General features: G+C 38.0%; 1 protein-coding gene across 1 annotated transcript in view; it reads right to left on the reverse strand.

Annotated features, from left to right (window-relative positions):
- Positions 1-417: 417 nt before the first annotated feature.
- LOC126373297 (interference hedgehog-like) overlaps positions 418-25,077 on the reverse strand; it is a 65,517-nt gene continuing 40,857 nt past the window's right edge. Inside the window, exons 8-16 of the mRNA XM_050019399.1 lie at positions 19,786-19,916; positions 13,380-13,464; positions 12,327-12,433; positions 10,571-10,692; positions 8,899-9,052; positions 6,447-6,662; positions 5,410-5,599; positions 4,490-4,584; positions 418-4,164 (exon numbers count right to left, since the gene is read on the reverse strand). Of these exons, the coding sequence (XP_049875356.1) occupies positions 4,054-4,164; positions 4,490-4,584; positions 5,410-5,599; positions 6,447-6,662; positions 8,899-9,052; positions 10,571-10,692; positions 12,327-12,433; positions 13,380-13,464; positions 19,786-19,916 (1,211 nt within the window). The 3' untranslated portion in view covers positions 418-4,053. The remainder of the gene's footprint in view (positions 4,165-4,489; positions 4,585-5,409; positions 5,600-6,446; positions 6,663-8,898; positions 9,053-10,570; positions 10,693-12,326; positions 12,434-13,379; positions 13,465-19,785; positions 19,917-25,077) is intronic.

Genomic DNA, 25,077 nt, shown 5'->3' on the forward strand with positions numbered 1-25,077 from the left:
CTACTTACTCATGTAAGTAAGTAGTCGTTACATGAGCCATGTCAGGGACCTTTGGCGGCTCAATAGTAACCCTGACACCAGGGTTGATGAAGTTGATACTCTACCTCGCAACCCACACGATAGAAGAAGAAGATTACTAGTTAAAGATAATATCAGGTTTAAAATATAATACGAGCCACGAAATAAACCCCGCAGCCGTAGCGCTAGTGTCACAGATTCTGCATAGAATTATTTAAGGCTTATCAATCAGATTAATTATAATCAGTGAAATTATTTCGTGGCGCGGCCTTTATTTTAAACCAGTTACATCTATCTTATCTTTAGTCTTGTTTGTAATAAGGCGGTAGGTGTCTATCTGTTGTACCGTTGATGGCATAGAAAGAACAAGAGCTTTAGAATAAAACAGGGTTTCATTAATTAAAATTTAGTTTATTCGAGCGTACTACATGTCCATTGTCATCGCGGGCTTACTTTAAATTCGCTTCATTACACGTTTAACCGGGTGTTACAATTGTCTGTGTTTATCACACTATAAACATTTTATGTACAATTAATTTAATAGGTACCTGATTCAATGGATTGTCATTTCGCAGATTTTCGGAGATTTTTCGAATAAGGATGGCAACACAAGTTTTTTAGTAGATAAATGGTATTATTTTTCTTGCTTTAAAATTGGTTTTGAAAAAAGAAACCATTTTTTTTATTGAATAAAGAAACCATTCGCATTTTAGTTGTCATCCCGATTCTGAAATTAAAGCCAGAACATTGACAGATGCAAAATGTTGCCATTTACATAGTAAAAAATAGATACTATTTCATCACAATTATGCAACTAAATAGTGAGCTAATTCTATGACTGCATTAAATTTTATTTTTTTAGACTTCTTTCGATAATACTTACCTTTAACATAGCCCAATGAGTCAATGATTGAGATTTATTTCACCAAAAACTGACAACCCTGTAAAAATATCAGTTCAGTGCTCTGGTTCTAATTAGTGATATGATATGAAATGTGCACTAAACAGCCTTTTAAGCGCTTGTCTATAAAAGTACTAGATATCTGAATTCAACATTAACCGCACATTTTTTAATGAGAGACTTTCCAGGCGACGTTCCTCAAAAACAAGATAGATGGCGCTGTAAAGATTTTCCTTCGTTTAAACTTTAAATTTCATTACTAAATAGTATAAATGATGACCCTTTTTATTACTCCCAGGAGATTATATCTTCCACCCATTATTATTCTGATCAAAATAAAGAGAAGCAATATAGCTAGCAACATAATTCTATACATAATGTGACCCAAATATCAAGCAACAATTATTTTTGTATATGCTTTTTCCATTACATTGTATTTTTGAAAAACCATGTACGCAAGTAAAACTCGACAACACCATCTATTTTATTCTTGAGGAAAGTTCCCCATTATTATGAATTGTTTGCAGTGTAGTCATATATTCTCACAGGAATATTTTTGTTAAGGAGACATTTTATGAATCCATTTTAATATATAACATAAATAATTGTTGCCATTGTCATAAAACATTAAATACTTAATTACATACAGTAGTTTTGAGTGGTATTGTTTTATTTTGTAGTAGTTTTGTTTAGTATCTGCTTACCCCGGTGGGAAATAGACTTGAGTTTATGTATAAATGTATCTAGTTTTGATACAAAAGCGTAGTAATTGTTACAGGAAAGCTATGTAAAACAGTCGTTGTTTGTTTATGTAAACCTGCCATGGATAAAATAAATACATATGATAATGAAATGCCATTAATTTAAATGTTAAAAGGATAAAAGTCAAAAACACATCAAACATGACAGCTTTTATTGCGTATTTTTGCATTGACAACTGCACGGTGACTCTAAATGATCGAATCAGGAACGATGTGATCCGCAGACGAACCAAAGTCACCGACATAGCCCAAACAATTGCTAAATTGAAATGGCTGTGGGCGGAGGACATCCCTCGTGGAACGGACGGCCTATGGATTAGGATTATGGATTTCTGAAGGCACAACACTAAAGACATTATTTATTTAAGATAATGTCAAATAACAATAAGTATTACTTTTTTAAGATGAATTGCTTCGATGTGGCCTTTGTGGCCCCCTGAACATTGATAGACGTGGAAAATAAAGCACCTAGTTACTTTTAAAGTATCAAACCAAATCACATAATAATATCCTCTAAGATTCAACTACCAAAGTAAGCATTTTTCTGGAAAATGGCAACATTTATGGTAGCCATTGCAAGCAAAATTTTCACTTAAAATACGTGATAGATAGTGAAATAAATCAATTATTTTTAATACCCCAAATTCGGTTTCATTGAAAATAATTTGGCACATTTTTTGTATTTTTTTTTTATTCTTTGTGATTCCGTATAAACGTGTAAAACCTAATAAAAGCGTTTCAGTCTTATATGCGAGTAAAAATGAGCGATTGCATTGATGTAATTGAGTGTTCTTTTAATATGACATAAAATACGTTTTTTTCTACGTCTCTCATATTTATCATTCTTTTTCAATGTTATACACTGCCTTTTATTCCAAATTAAAATAACACTCTCTGATAAATGACATAAAATTATAATACTACGTTCGTTAAAAATAGTTACTTTGCTATAATTAAACATTAAGCTATGACAATGATCATTATTTTGCCATAAGTTTTGTTCCTGATAGAAAATGACGATGCCAGATCCAAATATAGAGCTTGTTCCTATAAAGTTTCGTTGTAAATTGTAAATCAGCTTTAAATGGTATGCAGGGAATAAACGCGGTTTAAAAGATGGGCCCAAAGTCCATACAAAATCTGGCATTGCCTTTTTTATACTAGGCGTACTTGATAGTCTGTTAGAAATAAAATAATTCGGTACACGATACATGTAAATGCCTGAAATCTATCACAACCTCAATAGAAAATAAATAAATATACGATAAGTAGTGAATAGGGTAGTTTCCAACTAGTCAAATCAGTTACTTTTTACTAAACGTCAAAGCACGAAATTACTATGAAATTTGTATGAAAAAGCACACTGAAAAACAAACGTTTTTTTTTGTCAGTGTCTTTATTTCGTAATCAGAATTTTATAATTTATCTTTGACCTAGAAAACTACCCAATTGTGATGAAAATTAAAATAAATACAATTTTAGCTTCAAACGCAGTCAACAACAACACAAATCCCTCCTTTTAAGTACCTTGCCATTTTCCCTTGTATATCTACTATAACCATTTTATTCCCATGGCAACATTGGAATTTTTTGCAAAAAGTCGATTACAAAATATTATCAAATCTTACACCCTCATTCTAAGACGTTAACAGGAAATTTCGCCCACACGACTCTACCTCGGCTAAGCATTTTAGTATTTTAAATTAACACTGACGTCTTCGATTTAAGGACTTTATTCACTGGAATCGAAAATATATTGCCAACAAAATGATACGAAAATAATAACGTCATGCGTCCACTGAATCTCACTGGAGTAAACTCGAGATAAAGTTGAGGTGCCGTCTAAGAATGCCGATTTTGAACTGAGTTCGAGGTCTTCCTTAAGGCCGGAGTCGAGGAACATTCGAGTTTTTTTATAAAAAAAAAAAACATCTTAGTATAGGGGTGTGAGAGTTGTAATAGTTGAAAAGCTTTCTAAGTTGTGAAGATTTCTTAATTGTGATAAACAGAATCATAATCTAACTTCAGATCTGAATATAAGATCTCAAGTTTACATTTAAATTAAAATAATAAATAAAGTTGTTGTAAATCTCGAAACCTTCATATACCACTAAGTCACAAATGCAACAGTTCTATAACCGCAGTATAAGAGCGGTTTCCATGGCCAAGTCTCTTCACCTCACACAAAATCACAAACAACACAATGTATAAATATAATTTTGTACTGTCGTAAGTTTGTACACAAAATATGGCGATTACGACGATATCACATTTTTACCATATTGGTAGTAATTTTCGAAGGCAGCAACACTGAAATATTTTAAAAACATGTCACTGTGAGCCGAGTCGTTTGTTTTTCTTTTTTTAATTTATTCACACGTACTGACGGGTGGGTCCGTTTTTCCTTGAATGTGGCAGGGTGTCATCGTTACTGCCAGTGTTATTGTTATGTAGAAATGACATTTCCACGCTGCCATCACCGCCCTGTGGACAAACCGATAGGTACGTAATTTTCAGTGCATTTTAACATTTTTTTAAATATTTTCTAATGCAAAGATTGATAAAAAAAGAAACTTAAAAACATAAGGTTGTTTCTATCCGAAATGGCAACACTCCTAGTATTATTTTTTTACTTCTAGTTACTCTTTTTATTAGAGTAAAAACTTTACGTGTGCTAACAGTATAAGACTTTCACTGTATTTTACTAAAATGAAACAGGCTTAAAGAAGATTAATTTTTAATTAAAAATACTAAAGTTCTAACTAGAGTGTTGCCACTTTAAAGCTTAAAATTCTACTGAACTACTAACCTCTGCGTGCATGGGATTAGCTGTGATTGTGATGGGAACTTTCGCGGGAATATAACCGTTGGTACCGCCACTCTCCGGCACTGAACCTTTCTCTTCTGAAAAAAAAATAACAGTGATACATAAATGAGTATGTGTGTAATGTAAACGCAACTAGTATTTTTTTGACGTGACTTATTGTAGATTTGCCGCAAATGGCATTAACTACTTGGCCGGGCAAATGGGGAGCGCTAAGGGTTCTCACCCAGCGACAACCGACAACCGTTAATATCGTTTATTTTACAATTCAATGTTTACCTATTTAGGACAATATTATTTTTTTAAGTGCTATTTGTCTAATATAAACTAAATTCATATACCTATAAGTAATTTCATTAACACGTTGGCGGTCAGTTTTTCACCATGTCTTGACAAGTATTTTGTAAGTAAGTACAGTCATGAGCAAAATCATGTACCCACTTTAGGACCCTGTCTCACTATCATATTTGTCATTTAATGAGACTTACGGTTTAATTAGTCAAAAAAGTTAATGCGACATGGTTTCAAAATGTGTACATATTAGTACTCGTGACCGTAAGTAGTGTTTACATGAGCCATGACAAGTTCCTAGGGGGCTCAAAGATGTGATCAAAAACAGTCATCAGCGCTGGAAGGCGTTTAGTGCATAGGCGGGTGCACAACCGCAGACGCCCTCTCTCGTCCTCACCCTCCGTAGCCCAGTGGAACGGAGACCGAAGACTGGTGGAGGGTGCAGATGCAGTATCTGATCAGCAGTTAGGCCATCAAAATTGCTAACCCGTCGGGACTCAATAGCAACCCTGACACCAGGGTTGCTGAAGTTGGTCATCCATCTCACAGCCCACATGATAGAGAAAGAAGATTGTTTATTCTATATCCTTAAGGTGTTTAAAACGTATACTAACTGTTCGCAGGCGGGCGTTTGGCTCTCCTGCACAGCAGCAGGGTAACAGCTAGTATCACCAGTAGGGCTCCAACGCCCAGAGCCCCGCCGGCGGTGACCAGCGCGCCCGGGGCTCTGCCTTCAGACTTCACCTCGTCTGGAGGCGCCTCAGTGGTGCCTGTCGTGTTGAGCAGCTTATGGGTCTTCGCAATCTGGGAGGAAGGAAGCATTGAAGGTTACAATTGATTTTTATATGGAAAACGGGCTACTGAGAGTTTATTATTAGTAAAAGTTATTAATGTTAGCGCAATAATTTAAACCTAAGACTAAAGATATTGAAGCCGATTCCAATTTCTAGTACACACCATCTAATTTTATATTAAGTTATTATATACCTGTCTTTTTCTTATGCGCCGAAAAGGAAAGGGACGGCATAAAATTTATGGAACACACGTCTATAATCAGAAATTTAAAACAACCGTCTAAAAATTTTACATTGGTCAATAACACGACAGAATTAAGTTGACAGCACACGTTTGCATACCAGCGAGATACCTATTTGATTCGTCCGGGTTATTCATTTATTCTTCATCACAGACATTTAATACTATACAAATGTCTGTATTCCTCATTAATTTTAAAATTAACAGCTGTCAGTCACCCGTCTCCGCCTCTGCAACCGTAGAGGTCTTCACCCGTATCCCTTGGTAAGAGTTATACTTTATACCGCGTAGATCTGGGTCCCTCTCCGAATTCAGCCACTATCACTCTGGCCTACTGAAGTAAGAGGCGCCCATCCCCGCGGCAAGGATGCGCTGAACAGGAATTGCCCCAAAACTATTTTTTGAATGATCTCAGAAATCAGAATCATTTATTCAACGAATAAACTTGTTGAAGGTCAATGTAACATTTTTGAATTTACTTCATTTCGCAAGGTGTTATGGCTGAGGAGACGAAATGACAAGAAACTGCAACAGCAACACATCTTTTAAAAACCAATGAGGGTATACATTACAAGTTTTTTAATAACTAGAGGAACACATAATAATAGAATCATACCAAAATGCTGCTGAACGGCGACGGCGCTTGTTCAGTATAAGCCTGAATTTTCAGCTCATACGCCATGTCGGGACTGAGATGTGTCAGCACCATGCTTCTAGAAGTGACTGGGGCGATCACTTTCTCATACGCCCCGGCCGTGGACAGGGCTCTGTAGTACACGTAGAAGCCGATAACAGGGTCTCTTGAGTTCTCGTGATGATGGGCGCCCGACCACTGTGGGAAAAGCAAGCACTTTATAGTGGTCATCACATGACTAATTTAAGAACCACGCTCTTGTCGGTGTAGAATTCTCCATTCTTTTCAAATGGAAAGAATTTTTCAATTGGAAAGACCGATTCCTTCAAATCCTTATAAGATAGGACGTTCGCCTTCTCTTTAATCTGTTCCATGTAAGCTCTTCTTGGTTGTTATTGAGGACAAAAGAGGCAAGATGATTGGTCATTTAATAAGACACGACGAATTTATTAAAAACATCATAGAAGGAAAGCTACAAGGAAAGAGAGGCGAAGACCAAGAAGAGCTTTATAGTGGTATCGCACTTAAAAACAGGACCTCGTTTTGGCTTAGGAGACATCTCGTCCCAGTCTTAAACTGGGCCCAGGGACGAGTTTGCCCTTTTCTAATTTGATAGTGGGTAACTGGGCCCACCAGAGAACGAAGCCAAACGTTTAGCTGAAGAGAAACTAAATATCGTTTGATTCGCATTATAAGCGACATGGTAGGTTTTGTTCGGCTAACTCGGCTAGGCTGAGTGACGACTTCTGACTGGTGGAATACGTTCATGTAGCAAAGGCCTACTCAATCTTACCTTCAAGATTAGTGCTTGGGAAATAATAACTGCTGTAGTTTATTCCTTTGCTGTTCGCATTAAAAGATAAGTAAGAGAACCTATTCTAGACATCTGAATGAGAAATTAAACAAGATGAGATTAGTAGATAGGTATGTCTTAACTGAGTGCGCAAAAAATATCAAAGTTGTTAAGCCAAGGCCTCTGATATCAATTTACAGTTCCCAAAAAATTGGTAATCGAAATTCTCTAGTGATTTTCATGGCAGTAATTGTGGAGATACTTCACCAAAATGTTTTTTGAGAGCTTCGAGTTGAGCTGTATTTTGCATGCATATTTTCACTGAATAGGTATTCGGAATGAAAGGCAAACAAAGTACCGGTAGTGGTGAAACATCGTAACTTTTATTTTCCCTTTTTTCAGTCGATGTCAATTGAATACGGTATGTACGAAATAATTGGTCAATGGTCAATGTATACAAAGGTACCGGTAACGTTTCGTGGAAAGAGATTTTTGTGGGAACGCGTGAGTAAAAACGTGAACATTACAAGTAGTCGCGACATGAGCCATGTCAGGGGCCTTTGGCGGCTCAATAGTAGCCCTGACCGTGACACCGACCGTGACCGTGACCCTGACACCAGGGTTGATGGGGTTAGTAATCAACCTCACAACCCACACGTTAGAAGAAGATTACAAAAAAACCTGTACCGCCTTTGTATGGTTTGAGCTTAAATGAGTAGATGGTTAGGTGAAAAATAAATTTTAAAATGCTAACTGAAATGGGAATGGGCGGGACATGTCTGCCGTATGCAACCGAAAAAGTGGGCCAAAACTACATCTAATTGGTCCCCACAAGGTCGTTGACGTCGAGGCAGACCAGGTGAGATTGTGGTCAAACGCGAGTATATATTATTAAAAAAAAAAGTTATCCGGTTTGCAATAAAGCCGCCTACATGAGTTTTCTGTAGGCTGGCGGGTAATTACGAGCGGCCTCTACGATTTTCGGCCCCACTCACGCCTTCCAAAAGTCCGGGACTGCATAGACCGGAGATATGGAAACGACATGCAAATTATAATAATATTTAGTTTTAAAAGACAACACAGCTGCATTTGTTAGTACGATTCTCTTAATTTATAACTAAGTCGGACGTAGGAGATCAAAGATTAGAGGGCTGTCACACCTATTTGCACCAATTTGCCAACTTATCGATCGATTCAATACATATTGTCAAAATCGATAAGTTTGTTTTTTCCCCTAACATGCGTACCATGTGATTTTGTTCGTATTTTAACAGAACGATATATTATGACTTATTTTGGTTCACATATTGCCACCAATCGACAAAACGACATAATTATGTCATCAGAATCGATAAAATTACCGTCACAAAATTTTATCACGTTGCGCATGTTAGCCTTACAGGGGGGTTAAAATGGCCACATCGAAGCAATTCATCTAAGATAGCAATTTGACGTTTGCGCATATAAAAGTAAGTGCGCAATGCACACTAATGTCAAATAGGAATATTGCTTTCTCAGATGAATTGCTTCTATGTGGCCATTTTAACCCCCCAGGACGCTACTTCTACCGATACGCTTTCTGTTCAGCAGTTACTCTGTAAGTACTTATTTTATACTTTATGTATTATCTCGTTTACTTACAGTCCAATTGAGTTGTATGGTGTTGGTAGACAGTGCTACGGCCTTGGTGAAGACGGGCGCGGGGGGCGGGGGACCGCCGCGCCGCAAGTGGAACTTCACACTGCTCTTTCCCGACTTGTTGTCTTGGTTCGAATATACTGCTGCTACGCGAAACCTGATGGCGAAAAGAGAGAATGTCATGGTACAAGAGTGAACGTCAGAAAAACGCAAGTAGGTACTTTTTGACAGTATACAATGTACTCTGAATGCTGGTTCAGAGTACGTACGTTCAGAGTAGGCATGCGTGTATGAAACGATTGGTGAATGTGGAGGAAGCAAGAGAAGTGTCTCTGTAACACTTGGCAGGATCGAAGCTCCATAGTCTCTGATTACCCCGGTGGGAAGTAGGTGTGAGTTTATGTACTTATGTATATAATGTAGACTAGCTGATCCCGTCGAGGAAAAAAAAGAAAAGAAAAAAGAGAAATAAAAAGAAGAAGAAGAAAGGAGAAAATGATTTTTTTTTTATTATAAGACCAATACAAAACGACGATACAAAATAATAACATTAGTTAACAATATTAAACAAACAGCCATTTAGGTGTCGTCACCTATAGAGATGAGTTATGTAGCATTCCAAAGATTTACCATCAATCATTGGCGGTTCCTTTCACTTTATTGCCATCCTTCACTTACAAAAAATGCAAGAAAGTGACAAAACATGTTTTTTTTTTAATTTATAGTTTAATGGGTAAGTACAATTTTAAAACTATCGATCTAAAATTAAAAATTGTGTCCGCAAAAATCGACTCCAATTTCAATATAAAAACCTATTCATGTTATATTTTGAATAGAAAAATCCACCTGTTTGATTATCCATTTCCAATTTCAATATTTTAATCGTTATAAAATACATTCGGTTTCCTAAAATATCCTCTATTTGTTTTTCGCATGTACCAACGCTAGTTAATTAAAAATATAAAACAAAACGCTCGCAATGGAAACAGCCAGTTGTTTGTAATCCCACTGTCAGTGGTAACTTCATGAAAAAGGTTTTATTTTTGACGCGTTATGTTGCACTGGCCGCACCTGCAGCAAAAAGCTTCGTATCCGCCATTTGATGGTAAATAAAATACATTACAAACATCAAAAGGCGTTTTAAAAAGTTTCTGTCCATTTCAGCCAGGAAAACTGTCAACAATTTAATTTGAATGCGTTTTTTTATCTGTGTATTACAAGACCCAAAACACGGGCGGCCATGATTGAGCTTCGTGTGACGTGACATATCACAAAATAATCAAAAAACTATCATGTCAGGTTTCAGATCACTTGAAGTGATCGATAAATTAAAGAATAGAAATATGTTTTACCCTTTCATATTTTGCAGGTTTACCGATGTCTGTATTCCAGTGTTTGTAACATTGTTTTTATTAGAAAATAAATTATAAATAAAAAAATAAATATAAAGCTTTTTCGAGAAAATAAAATATTTTAAGAGGTACAAAATAAGCGTTTGTAATTTTTAAAATACTTATCCCAAAAACTGTCAAGTAGCCAATTCGCGGTTGCTGTACCGCGGGAGGTGGGGGGGATATCTCCTTTGCTATTGCCTATTTTGCTATTGGTTATATACTACATTTATATCCTCCTATCAAATTTTAATGTATTAATAGATGGTCATCATGGTACTTACTTATAGAATCTGTCAGGTATCAGTTGGTCAACTTCATACGAATGTATGTGAGGAGGAATGTCGTAGCTCTCTGTATGCCACTGGTTGCTTGACGAGTTTGCTGTTACCTCTCTGTATTGAACCTGTGACAAAAAAAAATATAATGTTGGTACCAATATAAATATGTGGAACGTGCTCGTGCTGGGGGGTTAAAATGGCCACATCGAAGCAATTCATCTGGAAAAGCAATATTTCATTTTGACATTTGCGCATATAAAAGTAAGTGCGCAATGCAAACAAATGTCAAATAGCAATATTGCTTTTTCAGATGAATTGCTTCGATGTGGCCATTTTGAGCCCAACGCTCAACCACTGGACCACGGAGGCCGATTCATCTTAAGTGCAGTTCTGACTAACACGATTGGCTCGACCATTATAGTCGGCGATACGGCTCACCTATCACGTATGTCTAACAAAAAGTTCGGTGAGACATGGCTACTTAGTTCATCTTGTAGCTCTTGCCACCCCAATTGGGTTATAGTCGTGAACTTTAATTCTTTTTTACATGTCGCTCGCCATCGACAATTTAATATCGCCTAGTTAGATCACGACTTTAGTTTAAAAGGAGGTCTCGTATGTTAGGAATACTCTTGAGAACCACATAATGAATTTGCATGCGGTTTTTGCTGTTATAATTTATCAAAGAAGTGTACAATAAAAGTTGTACCCAGGCGAATACGAGTTGTCAGTATAACCAGGGTATAAAATAAAATTGCATAATTTCGTGGATATTTTGAGGATTCACACATATACTACATACCGTCGCCTTGTAGTGAAAACAAGTAAACGCCTTATTAAGCAGAACATCGATATTATTAGCGACACAATTTAAATGTGCTCAATTTAAAAATAAAGCGGCAATATTTTCGTGGGGCAACCGAATCTCGGCGCTACATGGCGCTCGCCGCGCCGCGTCACTTATTTGACATTTTCTTTTTGGTGTCTCTGGCTAACCTCTTCGCTTGCGCACGACGCCCTTTAGTTGCCCACACGCAAAAGCCTTTAATTACAAAACGATCGAGGTGTTTTATATTTTCCCGGCCCATATATAACAGGTATCTTTCAATTAATTTTATTCCGGGTATCAATTTAGATAGAGACAGAGGAAAGATGCCGGATCTGGCAGGAACGGATGCACCTTCCAAAACCTTTTGTTTCGCCGTCCGTGAGACTTCCGCCAGGTCTTGATTTGCCTTGGCTTACCTGGAAGTCTCTAAATAGACTTCGGACTCAAGTGGGCCGAAGTAAGGACAATTTGTTTAGGTGGGGTTTCTCGGATGGCTCGGCCTTAAAGTGCAAGTGCGGCACTGTTCCCCAAACGATGGAACATCTTACATCGTGTCCTGCGTGCCCGAACACCTGCACGTAGGAGGATCTAATGCAGATAGCGCCATACTTGTCGCCAAGTTTTGGGCCGATACTATTTAGTTTGCCATCGACACGATAAGAAGAATTTAGACAACAAATTATTACCTGAGTTGAAACTGGCTTGTCTATTGCGAGAGAAATCACATCCGAATGTGATTCTTCAAAAAGGCGCTTTCGTAGATTTCACTATAAGCTACAAATATTTTCTGTCAGCTCTTTTTGCTGTCAAACCGCTGGCGCTGGCTCTTAGGCGCAAAAAAAAGCCTCCACCAACTCGCGATGGAGCAACGTAGTGCTATGATAAAACAGAGAGCATTAATCCAATATTTAGTTAAACAATAAAATGTACCTTATAGAACTGGATAGGCAGCCCATGGTTGACATGTGACCACGTAACCATAACACTCTCGTCAGACATGCGGGTGACATTCGGCCGCGATGGTGGGATCAACACAGCTGGAATAAATACACGCATTTCAGTACACGCATTTACGCACACGTATTTACATACACGCATTTACGCACGCATAGAATAGTCCGCTCCCATGGTGAACTGGGAGTAAAGAAAGTACATAGACTTCATTCAGCTACATCGTTTCATAACAATATCGTATATTAAAATCAGGATTATTATATACTTAACATATATTGTTTTAATTCATGATTAGATTTTATCTCCCTCTCAGTTTTTTTCTTTTTTTACTTTTTCTTTCTTCGGAGATATGCTGTTATACATGGTATGAGGTTTACGCGGTTATTGGGGATTTTTAATATAGTACCCTGGATAGTATATAGACGGCTACCTCGCCGCACACGACGCGAATTATATCTAGGGCTTTGACCAATACCCGTGCGATGTATATCCACGTAGATAGCATTCGCTGCGTCTATTGGTCGAAATCCATACTAACATTATAAATGGGAAAGTGTGTGAGTGTCTGTTTGTTTATCCGTCTTTCACATCGAAGCAGAGCGACAAAATGACGTGATTTTTAAATGGAGATAGTTAAAGGGATGGAGAGTGACATAGGCTACTTTTTATCGTCTCTTCGTTAAAATGAGGGGTGACATTTTATATGGGACTTATCAAGGTAGGAAGCTAAAAACTTTACATTCTATCCCCCTAATCGAATGACATATAATATCATCTACAGTAGCGTATTAGAATAATATTCTGTTCTGAGTTCTCTTCTGTGTTCTAATTAAGGAAAGGAGAACCGTGTTACCCCGAACTTAACGCGAGCGAAGCCGAGGGCAAAACCTAGTCTTTTCTATAATTCGCTCCAAGCGCGGCGCGGTTGCCGTGCAGAGCCTTCAGAGTTGATGGCGTCGCAATCTTGTCGCGAAAAATTATCTCACAATAACCCACACGAGAGAAGAAGAGAAGAATGCAAATAATTACCTTTATGCTTTCGAGGATTCTTCCTGTTATGTCGTTTCGGTGACTGAGATGGGAAATGCATAGCCGATGTTTCCGCAGGATATTGCTAAAAAAAAACCAAAATCATTAATTCTCACCCATCTAAATATCCTTCTATCTTTATCTTTGATAAATTCAATATATTCCTTTACCGTGCGCCGTCTAACGCGTAAGTACAAGCGAGACAGACTGTTCGCGCGTTCTCCCTTACTCCTTAGAAGCTTACGGTCTTTTACGACTAAAGTAAGACCCAGAGGGAGTGAGGAATCAGAATCAGAATCAGAATCATTTATTCAACGTAATTATCATGGATAAACTTGTTGAAGGTCAATGTAACATTTTTGAATTTACGTCATTTCGCAAGGTGTTATGGCTGAGGAGAAGAAATGACAAGAAACTGCAACAGCAACACATCTTTTAAATCAATGAGGGTACATTACAAGTTATTTAATAACTAGAGGAACACATTCAATACCAGACATTTTTATCATTTAGGTAATCATTAATCTTATAATAGGCTTTTTTACATAAAGTAAGCTTCACGTGAGCTTTAAATTTGTTCTCTGACAAATTTAAAATATTATCTGGTATTTTATTGTAAAAACGTATACATAACCCCAAAAAAGATGAATTTAATTTACTTAATCTAGAATTTTGAACAACAATTTTATTTTTATTCCTTGTATTGTAAGTATGCCTTTCACAGTTTCTCGGAAGGAGAGATACATTTTTACGCACATACATAATGTTTTCATAAATATATTGACTTGCGACCGTCAGTATATTTATTTCTTTAAACAGCTCCCTTAAAGAGTCCCGACAACGCAGATTATAAATAGCGCGAACTGCCCTTTTTTGAATAATGAAAATAGTTTCTACATCAGCGGCTCGACCCCACAATAAAATACCGTAAGACATTATGCTGTGGAAGTAGCTGAAGTAGACAAGTCTAGCAGTGGGTACATCTGTGAGTTGTCGGATTCTTCTGACGGCATATGCTGCTGAACTTAGCTTGCCCGCTAGTGATACAATATGTGGGCCCCATTGAAGTTTTGAATCTACAGTAATTCCTAAGAAAACGGTGTGTTCAACAAAATCTAGTTTCTCGTCGTTAATTTTAATGTTATTATTTACTTTCTTTACGTTTGGTAGAACAAATTTAATACACTTCGTTTTCTTAGCATTTAGAACTAGGTTATTTACTGTAAACCAGCTTAGAACCTGCGACACAGCGCTGTTTGCTTCGTCAAGTTCCTCTAACTTTCTATCGATTTTAAATATAAGAGAAGTATCATCCGCGAACAGTACAATGTCAGCTTGGTTCTGTACTACATAAGGTAAATCATTTATGTACACTAAAAAAAGGAACGGCCCCAAAATGGATCCTTGAGGAACTCCCATTTGAACATGAGAGCCCGAAGAAGTCGTACTATTGATTTGTACCTTTTGTATCCTATCACCTAGATATGAATTTAACAAACTGAGAGCTCCATTATTTAATCCATAGTGCCTCAATTTCAAAAGCAAGGTCTCGTGATCCACGCAGTCGAATGCCTTAGACAAGTCACAGAATACTCCTACGGCATTCTGCGACTTCTCCCAAGCATCGAAAATGTGTCGAACAAATGTGACACTCGCGTCTGTTGTAGACCGACCCTTAGTAAAACCAAACTGCTGGCTGTGAAGTAAGTTATTTAAATTAAAATGACATAGCAGTTGGTCGAGAATAATTTTCTCGAAAATTTTACTAAGTACTGGTAGAATAGAAACCGGTCTATAATTCGTGGGGTCTGATTTTGTGCCCGATTTAAAAAGAGGTATAACTTTACTGATTTTCATTAAATTTGGAAAAGTGCTATTTTCAACACTCATATTAAAAATGTAAGCTAGATATGGTGCTAAGATATCAATAACAGAGCTCATCAATTTGACAGACAATCCCCATAAATCTTTCGAGGTTTTAAGTTTCAGCTGTTTGAATACTTTAACAATACTACTCGGATCAACGCGTTTAAAATCAAATAATTCAGTGCAAGCAGTAACATTACTTTTCAACAATATATCAGCTTGAACAGGAGAGGACCTGAGAGATTCTGTAGTTTTTACAGGGATGTTCGTAAAGAATTTATCAAAAACTTCAGCTACATCTTTATCTTGTTTAACTAACCCAGTGCTCGATTCTATATTATATTCTAATTCACGCGGTTTCGAAGCCTTTGTTTCGCTATTTATTACTTGCCAAACTGCCTTTATTTTATTATCCGCGGTCTTTATTTTACTACTAATATGCATCTGTTTGGCTGTATAACACACTTTTCGAAATATTTTAGAATAATTTTTGACGTAGCTTTTAAAACTATCAGTGTGTGTATACGTTTTTTCCTCATATAAAGAATAAAGAGTATTTCTACTTTTGCGAATGCCTACGGTAGCCCAGTCACTGAACTTGAATGATTGACTGTTGGTAACTACCTTTTGAGGAAAATTATTTTCAAATTCTTTATGGATAATAGTAAAGAAATCCCTGTAAAAATCGTCAGGATTGTCTGTATCAAAGTTTGGACAAGGTAAGTTACTTATAAGACTATTTCGATATTTCTCTATCCGAGTATCAGTGATGGGTCGTGTACGAAATTTAATTTTCTGAACATTTTTAAGTACTGGAAAACTGACCAGCTGCCCACTGTGATCTGACTTAAAACAGTTAAGGATACTGTTGTCTTGAAAGTCACAATTGCAAAAAACGTTATCTAAACATGAGGCAGTTGTTTCTGTAATTCTAGTTGGCTCCATAAATATATTAACAAGGTTAAAAGATGTAAACAAACTTAGAAATCTAGTTGTAATTGAATCTACTTCATATAAATCAACGTTAAAATCTCCACACACTATAATGGCTTTATTACTTTTAGATATGACCTTCAGTACATTTTCCATCACTGATTCAAAAACTGTGAAGTTAGCACTGTATGGGGGTCTGTATACGGCTACAACAATATGTTTCTCTGTTTCTATACATGAAATCTCCATAGTGCCCTCTATCGAAAGTCCAGTAATATCTTTGCGTTCTTTATATTTTAAACTATTTCTGATAAAAATAAGGGAGCCACCACGTAATTTGATCTTTCGACAGAAAGCGCTAGCGAAATGATAATTTTTAAAACCGAATAACAATTCATAATCCTTCAACCAATGCTCTGTAATACATAAAATGTCAATAAAAAATGTCTCTAAAAATAATTCTACGTCTAATTCTTTGCCAGAGAAGCCTTGAATATTTTGGTGAACTAGTTTTAATATTCCAAGCTTCTCTTTTGTCTTATTGTCTAGTTTAAAGATGAAGTACCATTCGTGGTACATGGCTGACTACCGTCAATAAAAAGTTTTGTACTGTAAAAGACAGTACAGTCAATAAGTTTACTGCCTGGTCTGGCAGAAGTGTCTGTAATATAAAAAACTAGTACTGAACATATAATTTTTTTAAAGTACTTAGATAGATATATTCTATCTGTCGTTATTATACAATTTCGAATAAACTTATTCAAATCTAAATAAATAATATTACTATGATGACAGGTTCTGTTATAAAGGTGTTGGTTGAGAGAAAATATATAATTATTTTCCTCACTAGCTAATGTATTTGAGTATGGAAAAGAACAAATAATTAAGTTTCCACACTCAACAGTCATTAGTGACCTATGATACCTAGTCAATTGCTCTTTTGTGAGCCCTGTACTATTGCCTACTAAAAGAATAACGGTAGTGTTTGCATCATATTTACACTGGAATAATTTTGTGATGATTTGCGAATATGACGCGCCAGGCATGCACACATTAATAATGTCATGATCAAAAGAGTTTTTTAGAAGTAGTCCTAAACCTATGCCTATATCGTCCGAGAACACAACAGTCTTTTTCGCTAGACGTGGGACACAGTCTTTCTGGGGCGCGACGATGTTTGGCAATGCGGTCGCGACCTTTTCGGGCCCTCGCAGCGCCCCACCTGTCGGCGCAGCGGGCGCGGGCGCCGCGGGCGGTGGCGCTGTCGCTGACGCCCCGCGCCGAGAGGCTCCGCGAGCTCCGACCCTCCGCGGCTCGGCTCCCGGCGGCACATCGCCGGCCGGCGCGACACTTGGCAGCGCGGCACACGGCGGCTCGTTGTTGGGCGGTGCGGTGTCGCACATCACTGCGGCCAGCGGCGCACCGGCGGGGAGCACGGCACTGCATTTCGCTGCTCTGCGTGACGCAGCCCTACGCGGCGTGGCCCTTGCCGACGCAGCACTAGGCGACGCGAAACTGGGCGGCGCGACTCTGCGTGTCGCAACCCTACGCGATGCGGCCCTGGCCGGCGCAGCACTAGGCGACGCGGCACTGGGCGGCGCGGCTCTGCGTGTCGCAGCCCTACGCGATGCAGCCCTGGCCGGCGCAGCAATAGGCGACGCGGCGATGGGCGGCGCGGCTCTGCGTGTTGTAACCCTGCGTGATTTGGCCCTGGCCGGCGCAGCACTAGGCGACGCGGCACTGGGCGGCGCGGCGTTGCGTCTCACAGCCCTACGGGGCGTGGTACCTCGCGGCGCGGTCTCGCGGCGCGTGGTACACGCGGCGCCGGTGGACGGTGAGGCTCCAGAATCTACGACCAGCCCCCCGCGCTGCAAATCCTCTCTAGACTCGCTGCTTGTTTTGGCGCGTAGTGTTTCCAGCTCCAGGTTTCGGTCGTGCACCAGAGACTCAAGCCGTTCCGTGTTAATTACCAGGGACTCTGTTGCCTTGATGTGTTCGGCAATTTCCTTCTGTGCATTGTCATATAGTTGCTGTATTCGGGCTAATTGGCGTTGGAGCTCACAATTTTCTTGTCGTAATTTATATTTTTCTTCATAACCTTCATCATCATCACTATATTTATCGCTCATTGAAGTGAGATCTATGGTCATGGACTCATTATTTTGGCAATTTTCTTCATGGACTAACTCATTGTATAATGCCAAAGTTTGTTGTGACTCATTGGTAGAATGTTGGTCCTCATGAGCTTTTATTGTATTATAGGCTACAGCAACCTGTTGCTCTAGTTCTCTGATACGATTTAGAGCAGCCTCATGGTTGTTTTGACATTCCTCCTGTGAGTTGATCACGGATTGTAAGTGGTCCCGTTGCTCCTGTAAGTCCTTATACCGACCATCTAACTCAGTGAGCTCGTTCTTTAAAAACAGTATTCTATTATTTATATTTATTACTTCTGCCTCACTCTCTTCATGTTCTTCTAGAAGCTTCTTGCATTCCTCTTGAGATGCCTGTAGTTCAAGAAGGGCTTGCTTCAGTTTTTGTTCTAATTCCTTTTTGCTGCAGGGAGCCATACTAGACAGAATCTGAAATAATAAAGGAAAGGCAGCAGTAACTATTCCAAGAAAAATAGAAAATACCTATAATAATTATTTTACTTAGTAAACAACAATAAGTACCTACATAACGGAATGCTATGTGTATGTCTGTATTATGTTATTTAAGTATGTCTAATTTGTGGAGTAAAAAGTAATGTTTTACACTGCTACAACAAACAATATATTGCTAACAATATAATGTTATTGCAAGTGTGCAAATAAGCAGAAAATATTGTGTGTTTCCGTTGCTTTTGTCGTCAACTTTGTTTTTACTTAACGTCAAAAACAAAGCGAGACTACAACGGTGCCGGGTGTGAGGTTGGACTTTAATCTCTGGTGTGATCTATGTACTATTATGTTATAGCAATAATATTTATCGCTAGCTAATGTAATAATATAGAACAAAAGCAATACTCCCCAGGTTTTAGTCCGTATTTTCGAATTCGTAACGTCGGTGTCCGTTGGTCTTCGTACGACAATCAGCTGATTTGAATTTACACAATTTTTTCCACTTCAAATACACAAATTTATATTTTACACACTTTATATACTAAAATTAATACAAATACAAGTAAATTAATCGGCTAAAAACTATGATATTAATAAAAATAAGAAATTAAAACTAAGATACGCGTCTTGACATTTACGCGTCAGTGTTGCCATCGGTCGGCGCCAGATACGAATTGTGAGGCAGAGAGTAACCGTTCAATATGTAGTATTATAACATAACATAAACTGCCTATATACGTCCCACTGCTGGGCACAGGCCTCCCCTCAATCAACCGGGGGGGATGTAGTATTATACTTCATTCTTATTACCCGACCCGGAGATAGCCATGGTCGAATGCCATTCTGTTAAGAGTTTGCTTACCACGGCATTTAACCATTATCTCCTAAAAATGTATTCGGAAGAATTACAGAGAAATATTTACCGATTACATACTTTTTAGGGCATCTTTTTTCCGTAGTCGGGTTTTAGTTTTTAAACTTTTATCTTTTTATGGCATGTTCACCTGATCTGATATCTGCATGGGCACGACAGTGAGCAGCGCGGCGTCGTACGCGCAGCCGAGGTCGTTGCACGCGAAGCACTGCACTATACCCGCATGTTTCTTCTCTGCTCGCTCGATGTACAGGTCTGAACCTAATCGGACAAAGGATAATTATATCTTCACTTGAATGGCAAAATATCCTAAAATACACTCAGTCCATACTTATTACGAAATGATACGGAACGTTAAGAAGTATGATAGAGAGAGCGACGAGTGAGTGAGAAGTAGGAGTGTTCAGTTTTTAGTCATAATCACTAATATCCCAATTAGTGATTATGACTAAAAACTGAACAAGTTAGTGAAGATAACATAGTCGTTTCCATCATGTCCCTCCCACAATTTTTAGGACTTATTGCTAGACATTGAAAATGAAAAAACAATGTACTTAAAGTAAGAACGTTGACGTCATCAAAATTGGATCAATGGGTAAAAAGTATCTTTTACTTATAAAACTTTATAAATTACATATAAGTACATTGATTTGCGAACCTCGCTAAAAATAGGTTTGTCTCGATGACTTCTTCTTGGGCATAGGTCAATTCTCAATTCAAATCTCAATTGTTTATTGCATTCCATGTAATATAATGGGGTGTTACATAGGCATAGGAACTATAACATGGACCCTGTAGGGTACAGCAACGTTGAAGGGAAGAGAGGCAGTGTGTATTAAAATTACAAGTCAGTCGATTACATAAGATTACTAAATCTTTTAAGGGGCAATGTATACGTTTTTACAATAAGATTCCCAATTCAGAATTTGCCTTTCAACTGTTTTAAGACAGTAGTTAAACAAAAACTTTACAAAAAAGGTTATTATAAAGTTAGTGATTATTTATCCCCTATCTGATCCCTTATCACCATAATGTTCATCATATCCATCTTAGGACTTCGTATCAACAGTGGCTGCAAGTTGTCTTTGATTACTTGTGGCTCTGCCCACCCCATTTGGGATTACGGGCGTGAGTTTATGTATGTATGTATGTATGTATGATTATTTAGAAGATTTGAATGCATGGGATTAACTGTCTGAGAACTGATATTAGGCAGCTAAATTACTCAATTGTATACCAATATTTTATGTTTATTTTTATTTTTTTAAAGAACGTCTAGGGCCCTGTGCCGAGGTTTTTCTTGCAGCTTCTTTTCCCCGGCTATACAGGTTGTGAGAAGCTGCAGTAGTTTTAGGCGGATGAGACGTTCGTTATGTAAAAATTGACGATTCAAAGTGTTGTCAATGTTACCTACTGAATAAAGATATTTTTGAATTTGAATTAAAACTTATCATTTACAAATTCGTCTACAGTATAATAGCTCTTCTTAATTAGCATTGTTTTTGAGATTTATTATAAATAAATTAGTTTTACTTTAGATTTTTCAGTTGGCCACTTTAATAGTACGCTTTCTCATTATCACATTGAAAGTACACAGCATAAATCTTTACCACTTCAACCCGTGACATTACGTTGTAAGTAACACGTTTTCAGAAAAGGACTTTCACGGATTCTTTACAAACGAAATACATATTCGAGCAGGATAATAATATACGCTATCATAACACTGACAGCTGTATTATTAGTCACGCTCCCGCTATGTGCAATGGGTTTTTTTGACGTGACCTACACCCGTATTCTAGGTCACTCGACTCTTCCTGGATTTCGTTCTCAGTTGAGTCGCACTCAAGCCCTTCCTCGAACTCCGCTCAAAATCGGCATTCTTAACACGTTGACAGTTCAGTGATCCATATTCTGATCATGACGGTCTACCTCCATACGTCCGTAACCCATATGGGTCACGTAGATTTTTTTTTGACGTGACTTATTGTAGATTTGCCGCAGATGGCATTAACTCATTGGCCGGACAAATGGGAAGCGCTGAAGGCTCTCACCCGGTACAACGTTTAAGACAACAGGCCTGAGGGTGCCCAGTTGGGCGCGAACTTCGGCTCAGGGCGTCTGAGACGAAGAATATTTGAAAGGATTAATCGACCCTATTGGGTGAATTTTTCATAAAATCGTCAACAGAATATAGCTCCATATCCAACAAAATAAAGTATAGAGCGAAGCGTAGGTTGCGAGTGCCTAGTAACACACAGATAGAGAAGAATCGATCGACCTAATCTCCACTGATACATCACTATGCTACTGAACGTCAGAACACTGGCTTTTGTACTTTGTCAGACCTAACTTGTACCACGCATTGAAGCTATTGTAAAATGTTAATGTTCGTGATCGGGTGCTGCGTATGTGGACAGGCCTGTTTCTGTCAGGGAGCTCATAAAACACTGTTTCTGTGATAAAGTCACATAAACTCTTTATTTTTCACTTTCCTTCCACTGTAATTGGAATACCATTGTATTTAAGTTTATTATTATTATTATTATTATTATATTATTATAATATATATAGCTGCAAACCCACTGACTGACAATTATATAAGTAATACAAACTGGATTGAAAAAAAAAAACAAAGGAAAACATGAAACAGTAGGACTAGGGCCCTGTGCTGGGAGGTTTTCTGGCCACGTCTTTTCCTCAGCGTTACAGATTCCGGTGTGGTAGTAGTTTTACAGCTAGTTACATAATATGTAATTTAATTTTTGACGTTCAAAAAGCGCTAACTTTGTAAGCCAATTTTGAAAAATAAATATTTGTTTTTTTTATCTATATTGAAACATAATACAACAAAAGCTCACGACTATATCCCAATGGGGGTAGTTAGAGGTACAATCAAGGAGCAAAAGATCAGTCACTGAGCCCAGCGTATTATTTGTAAACACTGGTAAAATTATGAAACATTAGTTATCATAATTATAAAATTTATATTTTTGTAGGTGTTTTTGGTCTATTACAGAAACGACATGTAACCAGGAGGTCTTAAGTGCAACCAGTTAATTAATTACTTTGCAAGAAACTGATTGGACTTTTGCAGCTCATGGTACATCGCAAGATGAACTAAGTACCCATACCTCACCGAGCTTTCTGTTAAAGTGGCGAGTCGTATCGCCGACTATAATGGTCGAGCCAACTGTGGATAAATTAATCTTCTTCTATAGTGTGGATTGTGAGGTGGACTACCAACCCCATCAACCCTGGTGTCAGGGTTATTATTGAGCCGCCAAAGGCCCCTGACATGGTTCACGTAACGACTACTAACTTACATCAGTAAGTAGTAACCGGGACCAACGGCTTAACGTGCCTTCCGAAGCACCGATCATCTTTCTTTCAGACAATCAGGTAATCAGCCTGCAATGTCCTATAACCAAACTAGGGATCACAAAGTGATTTTCGTGATGTGTCCCCACCGGGATTTGAACCCGGGACCTCCGAATCGTGAGCCCAACGCTCAAACGACTGGACCACGGAGGCCGTTAAATTAATAATTTGTACAAGTCCGGTACCGGAGTTCGAGAAACAAGTTGGTGCACCACAAAACCACAGTTACTATCTAACAATACATAAACATAAATAGCCTAATACATCCCACTGTTGGGCCACCCCGTCCCACTGCAGGGCACAGGCCTCCTCTAAACCAACCCCACCTAGTAACACCGCAAATTTAGAATCCAACTGGGTCAATAGTTACTAAACAAGAGGGTCGAATTTACAGATTCGGCAGTTCCAAATTGTCCCTAATTAGAACTTTGTTCGGCACGGACGAGAAAGTTAACAGGTAGGTAAGTAAATATTTAAATAATTATTAAAACAAATATACTAGTCCTTATTAGGCTACTTTTCTTGTGACCTCCCACCCGAGGTCAGATTGGCAATTGCTTCTGAATAAGCTGGACCTGTCAACATCAGGTCAGGTAAGTGGACCTTGAAATTTACTAAAATGGTCTCGTGAGAGACATTGCTTTACTTTATTTTATTTATTTTTTTATTTTATTTTTTAAATTGTTAATCATAATTTTGAATGATAATTGTATTAATTTAATTTATTAGATATGGATAATTATGTTAATCTGGAATAAATGAATTTATTTATTTATTGTTTGTCGTGTCTCGCCTCGTAGAAGTTTAATAAATAATCATAAATGTGAAATCATAAAAGTGAGTTTATTTGTCACATTTCGATTATCATGAAATTTGATTAGCGTCAAATTGGCGGGACTTGACTTGTCAAGATGGCGGGAGTATTGTTTAACGTGTATATCTTTTGAATTAGAAAGGCACTAGATTTTTTAGTTTAGGTATCAAATAAGGAGTTGAGTTGTTGTTGTTGTTGGGGGTTGATTGAGGGGAGTACTGTGCCCAGCAGTGGGACGTATCATCATCATCACCAGCCCATTAACGTCCCCACTGCTGGGGCACGGGCCTTCCCTATGGATGGATAGCGAGATCGGGCCTTAAACCACCACGCGGGCCCAGTGCGGATTGGTGGTTATTAACGACTGCTAATGCAGCCGGGACCAACGGCTTAACGTGCCTTCCGAAGCACGGAGGAGCTCGAGATGAAAACTTTTTTTTTGTGGTCACCTATCCTATGACCGGCCTTTGCGCAAGTTGCTTAACTTCAACAATCGCAGACCGAGCGCGTTTACCGCTGCGCCACCGAGCTCCTCAATGGGACGTATATAGGCTATTTATGTTTTATATTTATGTGTATTAAATAGTAGTGGCTAGATAGTATATCTAGCAATTTTAATAGATATAACTGAAGCGAATGATGTCGCGGGGCGAATACTCGCCGAATATTAATAAGGCCCTTTTGTTTCCTTTTGCTTGGTTGTTGTAAAGGAAAAAAAAACATAAACTAGACTGAAAAATAAAATTATTTCCTTGCAACATTTCCTCCACGTGTTTTGGACTACGAAGCTAATTACATCCAACTTAATATAATTATTTAATAATTTATACTTATATATATATACCTACGTGGAACCTTTTTATTAACATGATATTACTTTATTTCAAATTAAATATTCTATTTGGAAACAAGCAATTTTCTCCAATTTTACTTCTAGAGGAAGTTTTCAAAGTACCTATTTCCTATTATCTAGTACCACTGATGGATTTTCCGGGTTACATTGTCCAAAAACAATATAGATGGCGTTGTACAGCTTTAACGTGAAAATTACCAATTTATTTCATTTATCTCTGCTACATACATACATAAACTCACGCCTAATTCCCACCGGGGTAAGCAGGGCCTATAGAATTCCATTTGCTTCTTCTTCTTCTATCGTGTGGGTTGAGAGGTGAATTACCAACCTCATCAACCCTAGTGTCAGGGTTATTATTGAGCCGCCAAAGG

The sequence above is a fragment of the Pectinophora gossypiella genome, chromosome 15 (genome assembly GCF_024362695.1).
Source record: "Pectinophora gossypiella chromosome 15, ilPecGoss1.1, whole genome shotgun sequence".
Classification (NCBI taxonomy): domain Eukaryota; kingdom Metazoa; phylum Arthropoda; class Insecta; order Lepidoptera; family Gelechiidae; genus Pectinophora; species Pectinophora gossypiella.